The 18,290-nt window shown below is 48.9% G+C and overlaps 1 protein-coding gene across 1 annotated transcript in view; it reads right to left on the bottom strand.

Annotated features, from left to right (window-relative positions):
• WDR35 (WD repeat domain 35) overlaps positions 1–18,290 on the bottom strand; it is a 531,383-nt gene that overhangs the window by 40,183 nt on the left and 472,910 nt on the right. Inside the window, exon 26 of the mRNA XM_086926288.1 lies at positions 6,926–7,082. Within this exon, the coding sequence (XP_086782414.1) occupies positions 6,926–7,082 (157 nt within the window). The remainder of the gene's footprint in view (positions 1–6,925; positions 7,083–18,290) is intronic.

Genomic DNA, 18,290 nt, shown 5'->3' with positions numbered 1-18,290 from the left:
TTTGATCGCAGGGATCTGGAAGAAGGAAGTCTGTGAAGGGCATTTCCTGTAGGCAGTCAATGCAGCGAGATGAACCTTAATGGAATGAACATTAAGTCCTGGCTGCGCCAAATGTAGAAGGTAAGGAAGGATGACATCTCCCTTGCACGTCGTCGGGTCATAGTTCTTGGACTTACACCAGATACAGAACCTCTTCCACTTGTAAGCATAGGAAGCCCGAGTGGAAGGTCTCTTAGACTCCTTCAGTATGTCCATGCAATCTTCAGGCAGATTTAAATGGCCATATTGCACTATCTCAGGAGCCATGCTGCCAAACTCAAAGACGAGAGATGGGGTGCAGCATCTGCCCCCCGAACTTCGTGAGAAGGTCCGGCCTGCACGGCAGCCGTATGTGAGGAAGGAGAGACCGGTGAAGCAGGTCCGTGAACCACCACTGCCTGGGCCATTCCGGTGCAATGAGTATCATCCGCGCCCTGGACCGGGCCAGCTTGATGAGTACCGCTGGAATCAGGGGAATGGGTGGAAAAGCGTACAGAAAGCTGTTCGACCAGTTGATCCACACCGCATTCCCCAGCGTCCCATGCTGGTAGTACCTGGAGTCGAAGTCTCGGCATTTGCTGTTTTCGGCAGTGGCGAACAGATCTACGTCTGGAGTTCCCCACCTTGCGAAGACTTCTCCTAGTACTTCGTCGTTTATGACCCATTCGTGGTTTTCCTGAATCAGTCTGCTCAGTGCGTCTGCCTGAACATTCTGCACACCTGGCAGATGGGTAGCCGTTATCGTTAGTCCTCTGGCCAGAAGCCAGTGCCAGATCGCCTGCGCCTCCTGTGACAGAGTGCGTGATCTCGAGCCCCCCTGCTTGTTGAGGTAATACATCGTGGTCGTATTGTCCGTCTACACAAGCAGAGAGCTGGTCTGAAAGGACGGAAGAAAGACCTTCAGTGCCAAATGAACCGCTCTGTGTTCCAGGAAATTGATGTGGTACGTGGACTCCGACGGGGACCACGTCCCTTGAATCTGTAAGTCTCCGGAGTGCGCTCCCCATCCGTGGAGAGACGCATCCGTCACGAAAGTCTGCGTGGGAATGTCCTTGTGGAAGGGAACCCCTCTGAGGAGATTCTCCGCTGAACACCACGACTGAAGAGCATATTGAGATAGTCGTATCTTGTCGTCCCAAGATCCTTTCCTCTGATCCCACCGGTCCTCCAAGCACTCCTGCAGAGGTCTCATGTGCAGCCGTGCGTGAGGCGTCAGGAAGATACAAGAGGCCATCGATCCCAGTAGAGAAGACACCGTCCTCACTGCTGTAGATGGAGTGGTCATAAGAGCCTGAGTCTTCCGAAGGAGTGATAATAGTCGCTCTTCCGAAGGAGACACGCTTGCTGACAGCGTATTGATGGAGGCTCCCAAGTACTGTATGCATTGGACCGGAGTCGGGACAGACTTGGACATGTTGATGTGCAACCCCAGCTTGTTCAAGAGAAAGCATGTCTTCGGAAGTTTGCTCGCGCTTCCGAGAAGGAGGATGCCTTGATCAACCAATCGTCCAGGTACGGGTAGACAAACACCTTGTCCTTCCTCAGGTGTGCAGCTACCACCGCCATGCACTTCGAGAATGTTCTTGACGCAGACTTTAGTCCGAATGGGAGTACTGTGTATTGATAATGATTGGCGCCGACTTAACCGCAGGAACTTCCTGTGTTTGTGTGCAATGGGCACATGGAAGTACGCATCCTGTAGGTCTATAGCACATAGCCAGTCTCCCTGTTGCAACCGAGGATAAATCTGATGCAACGACAGCATGCAAAACTTTTCCCTGCAAATCTATCTGTTTGCCTGTCGCAAGTCCAGAATGGTCCTGAACTCGTTCTTGTCATTCTTGCGAACTAGGAAGAACCGGGAGTACAGACCTCTTCTTCTCTGAGACAGAGGTACGTCTTCTATCGCCCTTTTCCTTAACAGGATATCTGCCTCCACCTGGAGCTCGCGCAGTTGAAACTGCAAGCTGACCGGTGGAATTGCTGGAGGCGGGCTGGTGAACCGAAGACTGTATCCATTGCAAACAACATTCAGCACCCACTTGTCCTGAGTAATTTTTCTCCACTCTGCCAGAAAAAATTGAATGCTTCCCCCTACCAGAGTGGGTAACAGATCCGGGGGAAGTAAGCGCTCAGGGCCTAGACCCGGCCGGGCCTTTGGTCGCTAAGGCCGACTGTTGGCTTCCTCTGCCCTTCGGGCTTTTGTGGAACGGCTTACGGAACGGTTGTTGTTGCTGCGACTGTCCCGAAGCTTGGCCACATCCTCTGCCCTGCCCACCGAACCGCCATTGGAATAGGCGGTACGATTTCTTCGCTTCTTTGGGCTTCTCTAGACCCACAGTCGTGAGTGTTTCGGCCTCCGCCTTCATGCGGGCCATTTCATCATCCGCATGTTTCTCAAATAGGGTTTCGCCAGAGATGGGAAGGTTGGCCACCCTTTGCTGTGCGCGTCTGGTTTCAGTGACGTAAGGCGGAGCCAGGCGTGTCGTCGCTGGTTAATCCCATGGCAAAAGCCATGTGCCGCCAAGAGGGATGTATCTGCTGCAGCGCTGATAATTTGATTCGCTACCAGCATCCCTTCATTTAGCACTTCCTGGAAATCTTCCCGCTTCTCGCGAGGCAAGTGTTCCGCAAACTGCTGGAGGGAGTCCCAGAGGGCACGGTCGTAGCGTCCCAACAAAGCTGTGGCACTCGCAGCCTTCATAGAGGTCGCCGATGTTCCACATACTTTCCTTCCAGCTGAATCCATCCATCTAGACTCTTTGTCCTGGGGGACTGTGGATGACGGGGTGGTGGCATGCTGTTTGCGGTCCGCCGTCACAATCACCGAATCCGGAGGAGGTTCCACCCTTAGAAAAGCCGGGCCCGAATCGGGAGCCCGGTATTTTTTCTGTAAACTCGATGGGGCCGCCTTAGTCACCGCAGGGATGAGGAAAAGGTCCATGGCCGGTTCCTCCAGGCCCGGCACCAAAGGTAGTAGTGGACGAGACAGGTGTTTCTGGTGAAGTGTCTCGAAAATGACTGATGTCTTAGGCGTGGGCACCATCAAGCATATGCCCAATTTGGCAGCGCCTCTCAGTAGGACATCATGGAACGCCACCAGGTCATCAACCGGCGACACCCTTGTGTCCGGTGATCCCGACAAAGTCGGGGAATAGTCCCTGGTCCCTGAGGACCTCGTGCGAGAGCGAGATCGGAGCCTCCTATGGCGGCGTCTTGACCGCGTGGACGACCTGTTGCGCGATCGCTCCCTCCTCCGGGAACGAGAGCGTGACCTCCCGGTCCGTGGGCGCTCCGCAGGTTCCGTGGAGGCGTCTTCCGTGGCTTATTCTGGGGACGTGGTTTAGGAGTCCCCTTAGGTGGAGTAGGAAGAAGCGGTAGTGACACCGATCTCGGCGGAGGGATAGGGGGTATCTCCGGCCGAGGGGCGGGCCCATGTGGCGGGAGCGGCGGTGGTGGCTGTCCTGATGGTAGCGGAGGGTTGACGGGAGGATTCTCCTTCGGTATAGGTGGAGGAGGCGTCTTCGGCCGAGGTGGTGTTCTGGAAAGTTCTCTTAAAGGCACAGTATCCTATTTAAGCCACATAATGGCAGCCTATGGGGCTTGTCTGTCCATGCCTTCCTCTCTATCATTCCAGAGTCTTTTACTGGTAGAGGCAAGTTTCTCTATGGAAGAAACTGGCAGGCTGTGTTGTGTGTGGTTTTGTTTGGTGGAATTTCTAGTTGAAGTACTGGACAGTGTAGCCTGTGGATATAGGCTGCATTATTTGTCTTTAATTCTCTCTTAAGTATCTTGCAGTGTTTGTGCATGATTTGACAACTTAAGAGATTATTTTTGATTGCCGGGGTCCACGCACATGGGCGGGACTATTCACTAGATTATGACTATACACAGAGATCCCCTACTACAGAAACAGGAGTAACAGCTGAACTCCCAGTTCACTTTGGGCACAAACTCAATCACCCACTGGGTGAGTAACATTAAGAGCTACCTGAAGAAGATTTTAGCATGATACACTGATACCAATGTGAGGACTGGGGGTGTATGGGGAGGAGCATCCAGAAAGGGCATGGTATAACCAACTCAGACAATCTGAAGGACCCACTGTTCTGAAGTGACAGAATGCCAGTAGGACAGGCAATGCTGAATGTGACCCCCACTGGCCCCACATTCGCTCAAGGATGAACTAAAGCAAAGCCAGGAGAATAGGAGGAAGAAGGGTATAACTGATGTTACTGTCCTCTTTCTTTAGCACCACTTTCTCACCTAAAGTCCAGAGAAGTGTGCTTGGTGTGCATGATGGGTTGTAAAGGCTCATGTTGGTAGAGGCAAGGCTTCTGGAGTATCCGCTGAACTTCTGATGCTGTTGGTAGAACTGGCACACTGGGGAAGAGAGAACCCCCAGGAAAGTGTAGTCTCCAATGCAGAGTAAGGAGAATCCCATAAAAGAGCATATATTTCAAGGAAGCCTGGGTGTCTACAGGAAAACCTCTGGAGTGTACCCAGGTAAGTCTGGGGATGATGAAACTGATTCCCATAGCACGGGAAACCAAGTTCGCTAAGCCAAGGCCAGACTAAAAATCTGCTTGGCTGCATCATGGTCATCATGAACTGTCTGCACAAAAGACACCCAAAGTTTCTCTGGTAATGCCAGAAACAGCATTTGGGAGATTTTCCAAATGATGTGGCAACAGAAAGCCAGAATACAAGAAGCATTCGAAGACTGCAGAGCCAGACTGCCAGAGGAAATTACTTTCTTGCCCATCGCATCAATACATTTCCATTTCATAACTTGAGTAGAAGCGAAAGAGTTTTCTACTTCTGACTTTGCAATAAGAGGCTTGCACTATAAGGCTCTTGACAATAGAGTACTGCATCACGAACTTCAGGTGCCAGTCAATGCCATCTTGCAATGGGGAGATTAACAGTCAGATCCAAAATATGTGTCGGACCAGACTGCTAAAATGAGATCAACTAAAGTCTTGTTGCTAGGCAAGACAGTTTCAGAAGTGGCAGGTCAAAGCTGAAGGATCTCAATAAGTAGCTTAGCGTTGGTCTCCTCAGTGACAGCAGGTAGCTCCAACATTTCTACAGCTCTCTAATGACAACCCCAAAAGAGATGCTTTTCTTAATAGGGATCCATGTGGCGAACCAAGAGCAGAGTTAGGCGAAGTGTCATGGTCACTGGCATTTTACAAATCTAGATAAACATCAGCATCAGTATAACATGGAGGGAGCAAATTGTCTGCCTCCTCCTCCTCATCATCATACTCCTCACTGTGTTGTACTTGGTTAGTCATTTGAATTGTATGAAAGCTGAAAATGGTTTCCCAAAAGGCTTCCTTCCTATTGAGATACTGACGTCAAGGAAGGAGAGTTGCAAAGACAGGCATCTTCAACAGGAGTCGCTAATGATTGTGTAGCATGACATGGTTATTGTGCAGCATGACATGAGACAATCTTTCTTGAAAAGAGGGATCTGGTACCTGCATTGATGGTGGAACATCTGGTGAGGCATCTGCCTTAGGCTAGGCAAAGCTTAGTCAAAGAACGGGCTGGCCCTGACCATGTACATATGGGAATGAGAGCAAGGTTGATAATCTGCAGCATCGCCGCCTCGAAGGCTGAGACGTGTTGTAGAACCAAAGGTCGTCCTGGGACCTCAGGGCACATCAGCTCTAGATTAGGCTTTTATTCTGCATGACCTTCCGAGAGAGCAGGAGCATCTGGATATCAAGTAAGTGCTTTTTTTTATTGTCCTTTGATTAACCTAATGATGATGACCTGCAAAGGAATCATCCTCAATTCTCATGTTCGGCCACTTAGAATTTGGTCTCCTGCTCCCTTCTAGCCTATAGGTGCATCAAGGAACATTTTTCACAGGAACTGTAACCATGTTTGATTCCCAGACACCACAGACAGATATCACGTGGGTCCATGAGTTACATCTAATAGCGACAGTTTGAAGCCTGTTTCTTCAGTGGCGACATCCTGCAACTCTTTAGGAGAATATTTATTTGTGAATACTTGGAGAATGGAGTGAACACTCAAATCAGTAGGACCAGAGCACTGGAACCACACTGAAGGGTGTCGGAAAAGAGGAAATTACATCAGCATGCAAAGGTAGACCCTATATGTGTTTCCAAGTCAGAATGTCTGCATCAGGAGTCATGATAGGGGAGGCCAATGGCACCACCTGCTGTTGCTGTAGAGCTATTTCAAAATGTTTTCTGGACTTAGTGTGGTGCCTTTGGAGATTCAAGATTTTAAGAAGCTGTGAGCTGAATATCCCTCCCAAAGTTTACATTGTTTTAATCCAACACTCTGCATTGTCTTTTCAACAACCTATCAACCAGATCTCCCTGCAGGTTCATAGACATCCAACAGTGCATGGGCAAAGAGCTCTGAATATTCTGGAATGTGAACATCTACTTAAAACATAAAACTAGAAATTATTTAACAATATTTTGGTAAAAAAGTAATATCACAATGAATACGGCGTGTCTCTCCTGCAGCCAGAACCAATTATGTTGAGCTGTGCTCCCAGAAGTTCCACTAACTCTGAATAGGGAATTTTGGAAAATGTCATATACTGGCTGGCCAATGCAGGAAGTTACAAATACAGTACTGTCTGACTGTTGTAAATTATACTAGTAAGGCACAAAATAATGGCAAATAGTGTTATTAATATTCTTCCTCCACGATACCTCTTTAGCACTCTTCTATGGTCCTATGTAATATTGCTGATATGATCTTGAACAACTGCAAAGAGGGACGCAGACTCACTACTTGAATAAACTATTCCAAAGATTTTTTGTGCTTTTGTAACTTGGCCTGGAAAGTAAGGTATCATCACAATAGCAAGCCTTATATCAAAACTGCTTACTTGTCCTCATTGCTGCATCCACATAACCTTCGTAGAGTTGTCGCTGTGCAAGTAAGAAGAAATGATATGCTTCAGCTCCACGCCAGGCATTGTCTATTATTTTGTTATTTGCAGAGAGGGCATCTTCTTCAAGTAAACCAGCTAGTGCAGATGTTGCCTAAAATAAAAAATTCTCATAAGTCACAGTATTTCAAGTTTTGAAGAAAAGAAAAATAATTCAGACAAAGGGCACATTTCGATAACGTAAACAACAATATTTCAATACCAATAAAAAGGTCAGGTTAATACGCATCTACAAACAACCATCTAGCTGTATTCTGCACTACAATGACAGAATAGTCGAAGAATGGTTTTCAATATAGCATCACCAATTATTTGACATGAAAATATGTTACACAAGCTCCCACCGACTTGCTGAAAACCTAATATCTAAACGAGAACTATCCAATTACGAATGCTTTATTAACAATCACCTACCTTGAGTAAAGTTTCTGAAGCATACTATTACTATGAAGATTCTTTAACAATATCCATGTAGAGACACCACAAAAGGCTAGCAAAAAACAGTAAGCTGTGCCATCATCATCAGTAGTAATGATGTTGGAATTACTATTGGCACCCAATGTGCACATGTCTAGTGGTCGGGATAATTTACAATAAATAGCACCTTGAAAACCTTAACTTGTGAGGCACCAATAGCAAGAGTCTAAGAAGATCCAGATTAAAAGGTAGATGAGAAGGCTTGTTTGAGATATCTTCAGGAAATGCCTTGAACCATTACCTTTTTCACATTTGAAAAGACCACATTCCACCCCCATGTTTACAAAATCCATTGCACTGGTAGTATCTATCAGAGGCAGCACATCACTGTACGTGTTGGTACATAGAGCACTGTACAGCTATTTAACATGAGCATGTACCCAGACATTCACATTCATACATTATTGTGAAGGGATGCTTGGGCTATGCTCACTGATATTTTTCAACCGTCTTCTTTCATAAATGTTTTTATTATAGTTTTTTTTATATAATTACAAAAGTAGACATGGAGTGCGTAATGCCAAAAGAAGATAATTGACAAAGTGCAGTTGTACTGCATCAAACATAGGATATACAGTATGTACAAGGGTGCGTTATAGTGAACTTGTACAATGACAAGTAAGTAACAATGCAACTTCAGTGTGCAAAAGCCACAACTTGGAGGTGGGGGGAAGGCATGAGGGAATGGCAGAGACATAATAAGTTGGAAAGTGGTACAAAGCAGGAATAGTGGGTCGCTTAATATGTAAATAACAGTGTAGGCAGGGCCATGAGGTGGGCTCGCTTTGTATCTCCGCAGTGTGAGCAGCCAGGGAGGGGGTGGGGGGGGGGGCCCAAGGAGTGTATACAAGTGATAATGAACTGTTGGAGGATGTTCCCAGGGGGCGCACAAAGCGGTGTGTTATGCTGTCGGAATCATGGGAAAGATCATCCGGGGACATGAGGTGTAAAAATTGTATTAAAAGTGTGTTCCATTCTTGGGAAATGGGGCGTTTGTGAAGATGTCCCGCTTCTTCATAGCGGAGGGCGGTCCACTTGGCTGTCCTCTATTTATGCACTGCACCCTACTGTGCCGCTAGTTGAGGTGCACTTTAGGCCATCCATTGCAGTGGAAGTGACTTTTGGCAAGTACAGGGCCAAACCAGAGAAGCAAGTACGTACTGAGTGTTACTGCTTGCGCTAAAAAATACGGAGGCCACATGCCACCCATGTATATACATCCATGAGTTCAATTACCTCACGTACAGTGTGTACTCCACTCCAATAGGTGATGAGGGCAGGACAGGACCATAACATGTCACAGAGGTTTGAAACCCCGGCTTGACCCGGAGCATCCTAGATCCGCCGCGTTAAAATAGCAGTTGAATTGAACGCCTGTCAGATATGCCCGGTGAAGGATATGGAGCTGTTTTTTAATCTGCCGTTTCTTGAGAAAGTCTGAGGAAATGTCAGTGCCTGGTCCCGTTTAGTATTGTGCAGTGCTCTCCATAAGTCCTCCTTCCACTTTGCATGCAAGGCGCGAGGGAGGTCCCTGAATAGTACCGTAATGCACTGTAGGGCCATGTGATGAAATGACCACCCTTCCCCATGGTAAGAAGCACTTGAAGAACAGTGTGTGTAAGAGGTTCCTCATGTCATGTAGGCCATTGGGTATAGCAAGTTCTGTAGTTGACGACAAGTGAGGAATTGACCCAGTGGGAGGACATTGTCTGCCTGAAGTTGTTCAAATAAATGGAGGTGGCCATCTGAGAAGAGGTCGCCGGCTGTGTTCAGGGATAGTTTGTGCCAGTTACGCAGGTTTGAAGCAGAGTATATTCCTGGGTAACGTGGGATGTCCTGCAATCGGAACCCTGGGGCATATGGTGATACAAGTCGCATGAGAAAACGCGATCTGGTGACACATTTGCAAGCAATCCTCACTTATAAAGAGTGCGGGAGTCAGGTAGGAGCTGTTGCAGCTGGAAGCCTTGAATAATGGCAGCGGTGAGGGACTGTGAACGGTGTTGAGTTTCCTCCAGATTGCGGTTTGCCAACCACTTGGCTACCCATTGCAATTGTGCCGCGAGGAAGTAGGCTTCAAGTGATGGGACGCATAAGCTGCCATGGTGGGTTTCCTCCAAATTGTGGCTTGCCATCCACTTGGCAACCTATTGCAATAACGTCTTCAGGAAGTAGGCTTCAAATGGTGGGATGCATAAGCTGCTCCCTCCGGAAGGCAGCTGTAATTTTTTCAGGCCGATCCGGCGGTAGCCACTGTCCTAAATAAGTTTCAATAACAGTGCATAGAGTTCACAGAAGAAGCTGCGGGGAGACACCACTGGTAGGGTGGTAAAGTAATATAGAAGGCGAGGTAAGATCACAATCTGTGACAAGGTAATCTTCCTCATGGTAGCAAGTGGTAGTCTCTTCTAGAATTGTGCCAGTGATTTTAATGCAGCTAGTGCAGGTTGCAAGTTGCTGTTTAGGAAGTCGGACAGTGATACAGGTGAATGCCCAAGTACCGGACTGCGGAATTCCACCGGGCAAGCAAGGTCCCACCCAAACAGATGACTTGCAAAGCCAGGTCAGAGTGTGCGGGTAGATGGATGATTTGTCCCAGTTGACCGCAAGGCCTGTGTGTCGGGCAAACGTCTGGAATGAGTCTTCAACAGGGGTTAGGTCTGCCTGGAAGTCAGAGATACAATAAGAGATCATCAGCGTATAGCAGCATTGCGTGTGTCCGACCAGCAAGGGGATACCCCAGCATGGACTATCTCTCCGTAGCCAGATGGCAAGTGGTTCCATAGCTACTGCGAATAGTATGGGGAGAGAGGTACCCCGGCTGGTTGCCACGTTCGACCTGTAATGGGGAAGAGATGTAACATCACAAACGGGCCTGAGAGAGAGGCTTTGTATACAGTAGTCATTTATAAGCTAGAAGGTGTTTATCCATACCCATCTGTGTAAGGACTTCAAATGAGTAATCCCAGTTGAGTGAATCGAACACCTTCTCCAAGTCCAGGACCAGGCTGGTGCAGAGGAGAATCGATCCTGAACCTGATCCTGTATGTGAAAAAGACTCCTAAGATTGTGGGAAGTACTACACCCAGGGACAAATCTGTTGGCGATATCAGGACGTGCATGTAGGGTCCTGGTTCAGCTTGGGCAGAGATACAAGTAAATATTAACATAGGGAAGCTGGCAGCTCACTTAAACGTAGGGCATCATTGTACACTGCAGCCGATTGAGATGCCACACTGCCAGCGAAGGTGTTATTGAATTCTGTAGGAAGTCTGTTGAGGCGTGGGGTCTAATTTCTAGCTATAGCGTTAATTTCCTGTTTAACATCCGCAGTGGTTATCACAGTGTCTACATTTTCCCATTGGGCCACAGACATTTGTTGTAGGGATAGGTGCGATAGGAACAACTCTTAACCCCTATGCAGGACTTTATGAGGTGCTTTAAATATTTCTGAACCATATCTGTAGAATTCCTGGAGGATATCATGTTGCGCACGCAGGCTTATGCCCATTGGGGTTTGATCTCGAGGATGGGTGTCTTCCTTTGTTCCCGATCGATTAACCGGATGAGGAGGCGACTAGATTTGTCAGCTTCCAAATGGGTTTTAGCCAAATAGGCATTAAGGTTAAAGCATCCATGTTGACACTTTGCCTCTTCCAGCGCAGCCCGATGGGATGCGTCACACTCAGCATACCGCTCCAGTAACGGTAGGCATGGTTTCATCTCCATGATATCCCTGTCATGGGTTCTACGGACCCCTACAATTTCTTGGAAATAGATGCCGCAAGTCCCACTCCAGTGTACTGCTGGATGCAGTGCCCTCGTTTGCGGTGATGTAATTGCGTATGTGTGATTACTGAGAATCCCGGAAGACAAGGCATTCCAGGTAATCTCGGGGTAGATGGTACATGGAGGTCGGATTGAGGGGGACACCACACTGTAAATCCACTATATGGGCATCGTGGTCGGAGACCATACGGCCTAAGTAGTCTGCAGTGTGGACCGATGGCAATAGAGTGAGAGTGGGTGAGATTGTCAGGAGGTGGTGAGATGACTGTGGTCACAGTCTGGAGGCCGCCAGAGAAGTCTTGGCAGTATGGTTCCAACAGTTTAATGTTGGAGCAGATGCCAGACAGCTGGAAGATCTGGGAAACTGTACTAGGCAAAATAACAAATAGCAGAATTTTACAGCGATCGTAAGGAAAAGACATCAAGGCTGTTTGCAGACTGTGTGGCACGATCCTGGAGGCAGAGGAATCTGTGAAAATTGAGCTGAACAGAACTTACAGGACCCTAGGTAACTCCTTAATGCCCCACTTGACATCCTGGCAAGATTCCACTGCTTTGATATACCAATGAGAATCATGGATGGGTCACAGAGAAAAGACAACATGATCTTTGAAGAACAGAGTTGCCCTGTTTCAAGATCTCTTTATGAGCCTGTTAGAAATTGGGTTACTGAATCACTGAAGTGTGAGCCCTGGTCAAGAAGCAACCACAATCCTAGTCAGAGAAGGCACAAGTTAACCCCAAATTAACCTGTGATTCAGTTCCAGATTAGTCCTGCTTTACTTTCTCATGTTATGTGCCAAGAGTCTTATTTGTGTTGGAGAGGGTCGCGGAGAGCAAGGAGAGAGTCACAGGCGGTAATCTGCATGGTGCAAAGAACAGGCCAGGCATCTCTGATGGGCTGGTGTTTCACGTTGGTGGTTCTCTGCGGGCTATCAATGCCTGCTGTGCAAGGAGCCAGGTTAGTGCAGATTTTGGCAGATTTTCGGTGCGAGCGGCACAGTTTGGGTTTGAACAGGCCTGTGAGGCATGTCAAGGGTCCAGGACGAAATGCGTTACTTACCTGTAACAGCAGTTATCCAGTATTGGTGTCTTTCATAGATTCACATGCCTGAATCATTCCCCGTCGTCGAGACTGGAGCCTCCGGTACATAAAAAAGTAATGGCCTATAGACATACATAGAGAAAATAGGCCTAAGGGCCTCACCTTAGTAGCCTTTCCTTGTCCTTATGCAAAAAGGACCAAACTCTCAGAGTCAGCCAATCAGCTCCTACCTCCCTCTGGAACCTTCCTGGGAGGAGCCTCAGTCCCTCAGATTTTCGTACGCACCCAGCTAGGTAGGCGTAATATTGTTAGAGAGGGATGTGAGTCCTTCCAGGGGAGGCGGGAGGGTTGCATGTGAATCTATGAAAGACACCAATACTGGATAACTGCTGTTACAGGTAAGTAACGCATTTCTTATCCAGTATTAGGGGTGTCTTTCATAGATTCACATGCCTGAATCAGAGTAGTTAGCAATAAGATATGCACATTTGTGATGCAAAGTTGCCCTGCAGTCATGTTAGACAATACACATATTATCATATAACATGGGAATGATAGCAGAAGCAGAATATCACAGGAACAAAGAATGTGCATACCTGGATGGCGGGATGTAGGAAGGCTCACCTCACTGAAAGAGATGGCGAAGCACCGCCTGGCCCACTGCTGCATCCTTCTGAAGTTCGATATCCAGGCAGTAGTGTCTGGAGAAAGTGTGCGGTGACTTCCAGGTCGCCGCTCTGCATATGTCCAAGATCAGCACTCCAGCGAACAGTGCTGCTGATGTGGACATCGCCCTGGTGGAATGTGCAGTAACACGATCGCTCAAAGGCCGTCCGGCCTTGTCATGGCAGAATGCAATCGCTGAGGAGATCCACCTCGAGATGCTTTGTTTCGTGAGAGGCAGACCCATTCTCGGTCTGCTGTAGGCCACAAACAGTTGCGAAGATTTTCTGAAAGTCTTAGTTTTGTCTAGGTAGAACTTTAGACATCTCTTGAGATCCAAAGAATGTAGTGCTCTTTCTGCTGCGGTGGAAGGGTTCGCAAAGAAAGACCGAAGGACTATCGGTTCATTGAGATGAAAGTCTGAAGGCACTTTCGGTATGAATTTAGGGTTCGGTCTCAGCACCACCCTGTCCTGCTTGAACTGCATAAATGGTTCCTGAATGGACAGAGCCTGTAGCTCGCTTACTCTCCTGGCAGATGTTAAATCGAGCAAGAGCGCCGTTTTCCATTAGATGTACTTGATGGACGCTCGATGAATGGGCTCAAAGGGATGCCTCATGAGTTGGTTGAGGACTAGTTTGAGATGCCATGTCGGAGGGACCTTCCGAGGTCTCGGGAAGGATCTATAAAGTCCTTTTAGGAACTGTTTTATCAGTCTACTAGACCACAAAGAAGGTCCTGTGAAAGTTCTGGTGAACCGTGAGATAGCCGCCAGGTGAACCTTTATGGATGCATGTGCCAGTCCTGACTGTGCCAAATGCAGGAGATATGGCAATATCTGCTCGGGTGTGATGTGCAGTGGTCCCAGGCCTTGTTCTGAACACCAAATGCAGAATCTTTTCCATTTGAGAGAGTAGGTTTTGTTGGTACTGTCTGCTCTCGCTTTTGCCAATACATCTCTGCATTCCTGCGGGATATTCAGGCTACAGAACTCTCTGTGCTCAGGAGCCAGGCCGATAACCTGAGCGATTGCAGGTTCGGGTGTTGCACCTGCCCGTTGGACATCGTCAGGAGGTTCGGGTGTTGCCGCAGACGAATCGGTGTCCTGATGGAGAGTCGAAGCAGATCCGAGAACCAGTGTTGTCTCGGCCAGAACGGGGCAATCAGGATGAGGGTACAGGGCTCCGCCTTCATCTTCCTGAGGAGTCTTGGGATCATCGGAAACGGAGGAAAAGCGTACGCAAACACCCTGAACCAACCGATGGAAAAAGCATTTCCCAGTGACCCTTGTTGGGGATGCCAGCTTGCGTAGTTTGGGCATTTGGCGTTCCCCTTGGTGGCAAACAGGTCGATTCCTGGGACTCCCCATTGAGAGAAGATGTGAGTCAGTGCGCTTTTGCTTAGTTCCCACTCGTGGGAGAGGGAACTCTGCCTGCTCAGGGCGTCCGCGATGGTATTGTCCTTGCCTGGTACATAGTCCGCTTTGAGCGTGATCCCATGTAGTACCAGCCAGTTCCAGATCTTCTGCGATTCGCGTGATAGAGTGAGCGAACGCGTTCCTCCCTGTTTGTTGAGATAGTGCATCGTCGTGGTGTTGTCCGTTTTGACTAGCACCTGGGAGTTCTGGATGCGCGGTAGAAAGGCCTGCAGCGCCAGATACACAGCTCTCAGCTCCAAAAGGTTTATATGGAGCTGTTTTTCCTGAGCGTCCCACTTGCCGCTTATCCGAAGGTCCTGGAGGACAGCGCCCCATCCTTCCAGGGAGGCGTCTGTGGTGATCACCAGAGGTGTCGGCGGAAGGAGAAATGGTAGCCCTTCGGTTAGATTTTTTGCGGCGCCTCCACCAGTCCAGACTCTTGGATATTTTTGGTGTTACCCGTACAATGTCCTCGAAAGAGCCAGTACTTTGAGTCCAATGGCTCGTGAGAGCCTCCTGCAATGGGCGCATCCTGAGTCTGCAGTGAGGGATGAGGAGTATACAGGAAGACATCATGCCCAGGAGGGATTTGTAGGTCCGGACTTTTAGGGTTTTCTTTGACGCCACAGCCGTGGCCAGAGATAATATCTTGTCTGTCCTTTCCTTCGAGGGGAAGGCTCTTGCGCACTCCGTGTCCAAGGTTGCCCCAAGGAAGGTAATTTTTGTCGAAGGGATAATGCAGGATTTCTTGAGATTGAGAGTTAATCCTAGCCTCTGAAAAAGATTGGTGCAGGCGTTGGAGGATTCGGCTGCGCCTATTGCTGAGGGTGCCTTGACCAGCCAGTCGTCAAGGTAGGGGAAGACTTGGTGACCCATCTGCCGCAGGAAAGCTGCCACCGGTGCAAGGCACTTCGTGAAAATCCGCGGCGCGGACTTGAGGCCGAGCGGCAGGACTTTGAATTGATAATGTTGTCCTGCAACTTCGAACCTCAGGAATTTTCTGTGACACTTGAGGATGGGGATGTGGTAGTAGGCATCTTGGAGATCCAAGGATGTCATGAAATCTCCTTTTTCTAGAATGCCTAGTATTTCTTGAATCGTCACCATCCTGAACGATTGGCTCCGTAGGAAAGCGTTGAGCGCTCGGAGGTCCAAAATGGGCCTCCATTTGTTCTCTTTCTGGCGTACAAGAAAGAAGTGGGAATAGAAGCCTTTCCCCTTTAGAGGTGTTGGAACTCGCTCGATTGCTCCCTTCTTCAGCATTACAGAAATTTCCTGGAGAAGCAGGCGTAGGTGTTTGTGTGTCCGTCTGCGGGGAGGTGTTGTAGGAGGGACGGTGGTGAATTCTAGGGAATGGCCGAATCTTATAATTTGGAGAACCCACCGGTCCGTGGTGATGTGTTGCCAATTGGTGAGGAATTGGGTCAATTTTCCTCCAATTTGTAATGAGGGATAGGGTGGCTAGACTGGCTGGAGTAACCGGTCACTGGCGGCCGCCAGTGCCCCTCTTTTGATTCTTGCCCCTGAAGTTTGATCTTCCGTAAGAAGACTGTCGACTTTGTTGTTGTTTGTGTTGGTATTGATTTTTGTTATTGTAAGAATACGAGGACCTATTCTGATAGGAACCTCGATAAGAGGATTGACCTCTGGATCTGTTGCCTCGAAAGGACTGGTTCCGCGTCTGCAAGGTACCCAGTGCTCTGGCAGTGTCGGTGTCCTTCTTTATGGTTTGTAGCGCCTCATCAATTTTGTCTCCAAAAAGGTGCTGGCCGTCGAAGGGCATGTCTAGCACTTTTGATTGCACCTCCTGTCGGAACGACGTCGCTTTAAGCCATCCTTGACGGCGCAGGACTGCTGCTCCGGCAAGTTGACGAAAGCCGGTCATGGCTGCATCAATAGCACAGTCAATTATTTCGGCTGCTGAGGTTTGACCCTCCATAAGCAGAGCCTTGACTTCGCCTTGGACTGTGTCAGGTAGTTCCGCCAAATAGGGGGCTATGTCTTCCCAGAGTTGGCGATTGTAACGCCCCAACAGAGCTATGGAGTTGGCCACGTTGATGGTCATGGCCGATGTTGTCGTGAATCGTTTCCCAATTGTGTCCAACTTCCTGCCTTCTTTGTCCGGAGGAGCTGACAGAGGGGAGGAAGGGTTGCGGGAGTTCTTCTGGGCCGCCTGTGTAACCACCGAATCTGGTTTGGGGTGTCCATTGAGGCAAGCTGCCGCTGTAAGTGGGGCTTTGTATTTTTTGTCCAGGCGTGGAACAACCGCAGGTACAGAAGCGGGTGTCAGCATCAGTTTCTTGCCCTGCTCCCATAGGAATTCTATTATCGGAATAGATTTTGTTGACTTCTGCGTCTGCTCCTTGAAATCGTGTAGGAAGCATTCAGTTTCCGTCGATTCCATAACCATATGGAACCGTTTTGCTGCCCTTTCCACAAGTTTATGGAAGCCGCCAATATCCACAGGTGGCGAATCTGCTTGGCGTGGCTGAGGTGAAGCTGGGGAAGATGCGACATACTCATCCTCTTCATCATGGGCAGAGTGTATTTCCTGGACCTCTCCTTCTTCCAAGTCATCATCCTCGTCATCTTCGTCTGACGATACTACCACCTGAGGTTGGATTCTCTCACGGTGGGTTTGAGGGAGAGGTCGAGACTGTTTTGGGACTGACGCTGACGCAGGCGTATGATTCTCACTTTCCGTCGCTGGAGGTTCCGGGAAGCGTTGCTTGTAATCTTGTATAAGGTGTTTCAGGTCATTGACAATAGAGACCGGCAGGCAGACCATTGGGATGACTTCCGTGCGGACACTAGTGTGGACGGAGTGTTCCTGGTAAGTGAACTCCTCCTGTTCTTCGTCAGTGCTCTGGCATTTGACATGAAGGTCCGCGATGGAAGTCGCAGGATCCAGGAGGTCTTCTTCTTCAGATTCTTCACTCTGGAAGATATCTGAAGGTGGCTGCGTTTCCACTTTGCTCGGAGACGTGGTTTCCGGCATAATTTGCTGTTTGGTAATCTTGCCAGACGCAGAACTTGATGTGGAAGTTTCTGTCGTCGTTGCTGGTGTCGTCGACGGCGGCAGCGTGAGAGACGACACTTCTACGAGCTTGGATTTTTTCCATGTCTCAGAAAGGGTCATTGTCGACGAAGAGTCCTCCTTCGATGGTGTCTTCGTCGACGGTATGCCCGTAGACGGCAACTTGGTCGTCGACGATGACCTCGACGTCGATGTTGTCGTCGTCGGTGCACTCGTCGACGGCGAGCCCGTCGTCGACGTCTTCGTCGTCGATGTCTTCGTAGTCGACGTCGATGTCTTCGTAGTCGACGTCTTCGCCGTCGATGCCCTCGTCGACGCCTTCGTCGTCGGGATAGTCGACGGTGGGCTTTTCACCGATGTCGTCGTCGACAGTGGGCTCTTCAACGACGACGTCGTCGCCGACGGTGTAGTCTTCGTCGTCGACATGGTCTTCGACGTCGACGACGATTTCAGCAGTATAACAGATGAAATAGGTCTACCTGCCGACGACGATGATGGAGTTGTCGTCGTCGACGGTGAAGGTGACGACGCTGTTGTCGACACAGTGGTTGTCACTGAGGTAGTCCTCTGGGCATGTCTGCTAGATGACTGAGCAGGCTTCTTAAAGGTCTGGGAATCTTTGGCAGACACTGAAGATGTCGTAGATCTTGCCTCTGAAGACTTCTTTTGTGCCTTCCTAGGAGGAGTGTCTGAGGGGCCAGGGGAAGCTACCCTTGGCCTCTTCTGAGAGACTTCTGAGGTTTTAGAAACACTACCCTCTGAAGATTCCAGGTCGTCTCTGTCCTTAAGCCTGTCAAGCCAGATGAGAAGGCGACCTTCCCTGTCCCTCACGGTCTTTTTAGGGAAAGACCTACATATTCTGCAGTCAGCAGGG

This window comes from Lissotriton vulgaris, chromosome 6, assembly GCF_964263255.1.
Source record: "Lissotriton vulgaris chromosome 6, aLisVul1.2, whole genome shotgun sequence".
Lineage (NCBI taxonomy): Eukaryota > Metazoa > Chordata > Amphibia > Caudata > Salamandridae > Lissotriton > Lissotriton vulgaris.
The sequence above is the reverse complement of the archived record's forward strand: the minus strand, read 5'-3'. Positions and strand labels throughout refer to the sequence as shown.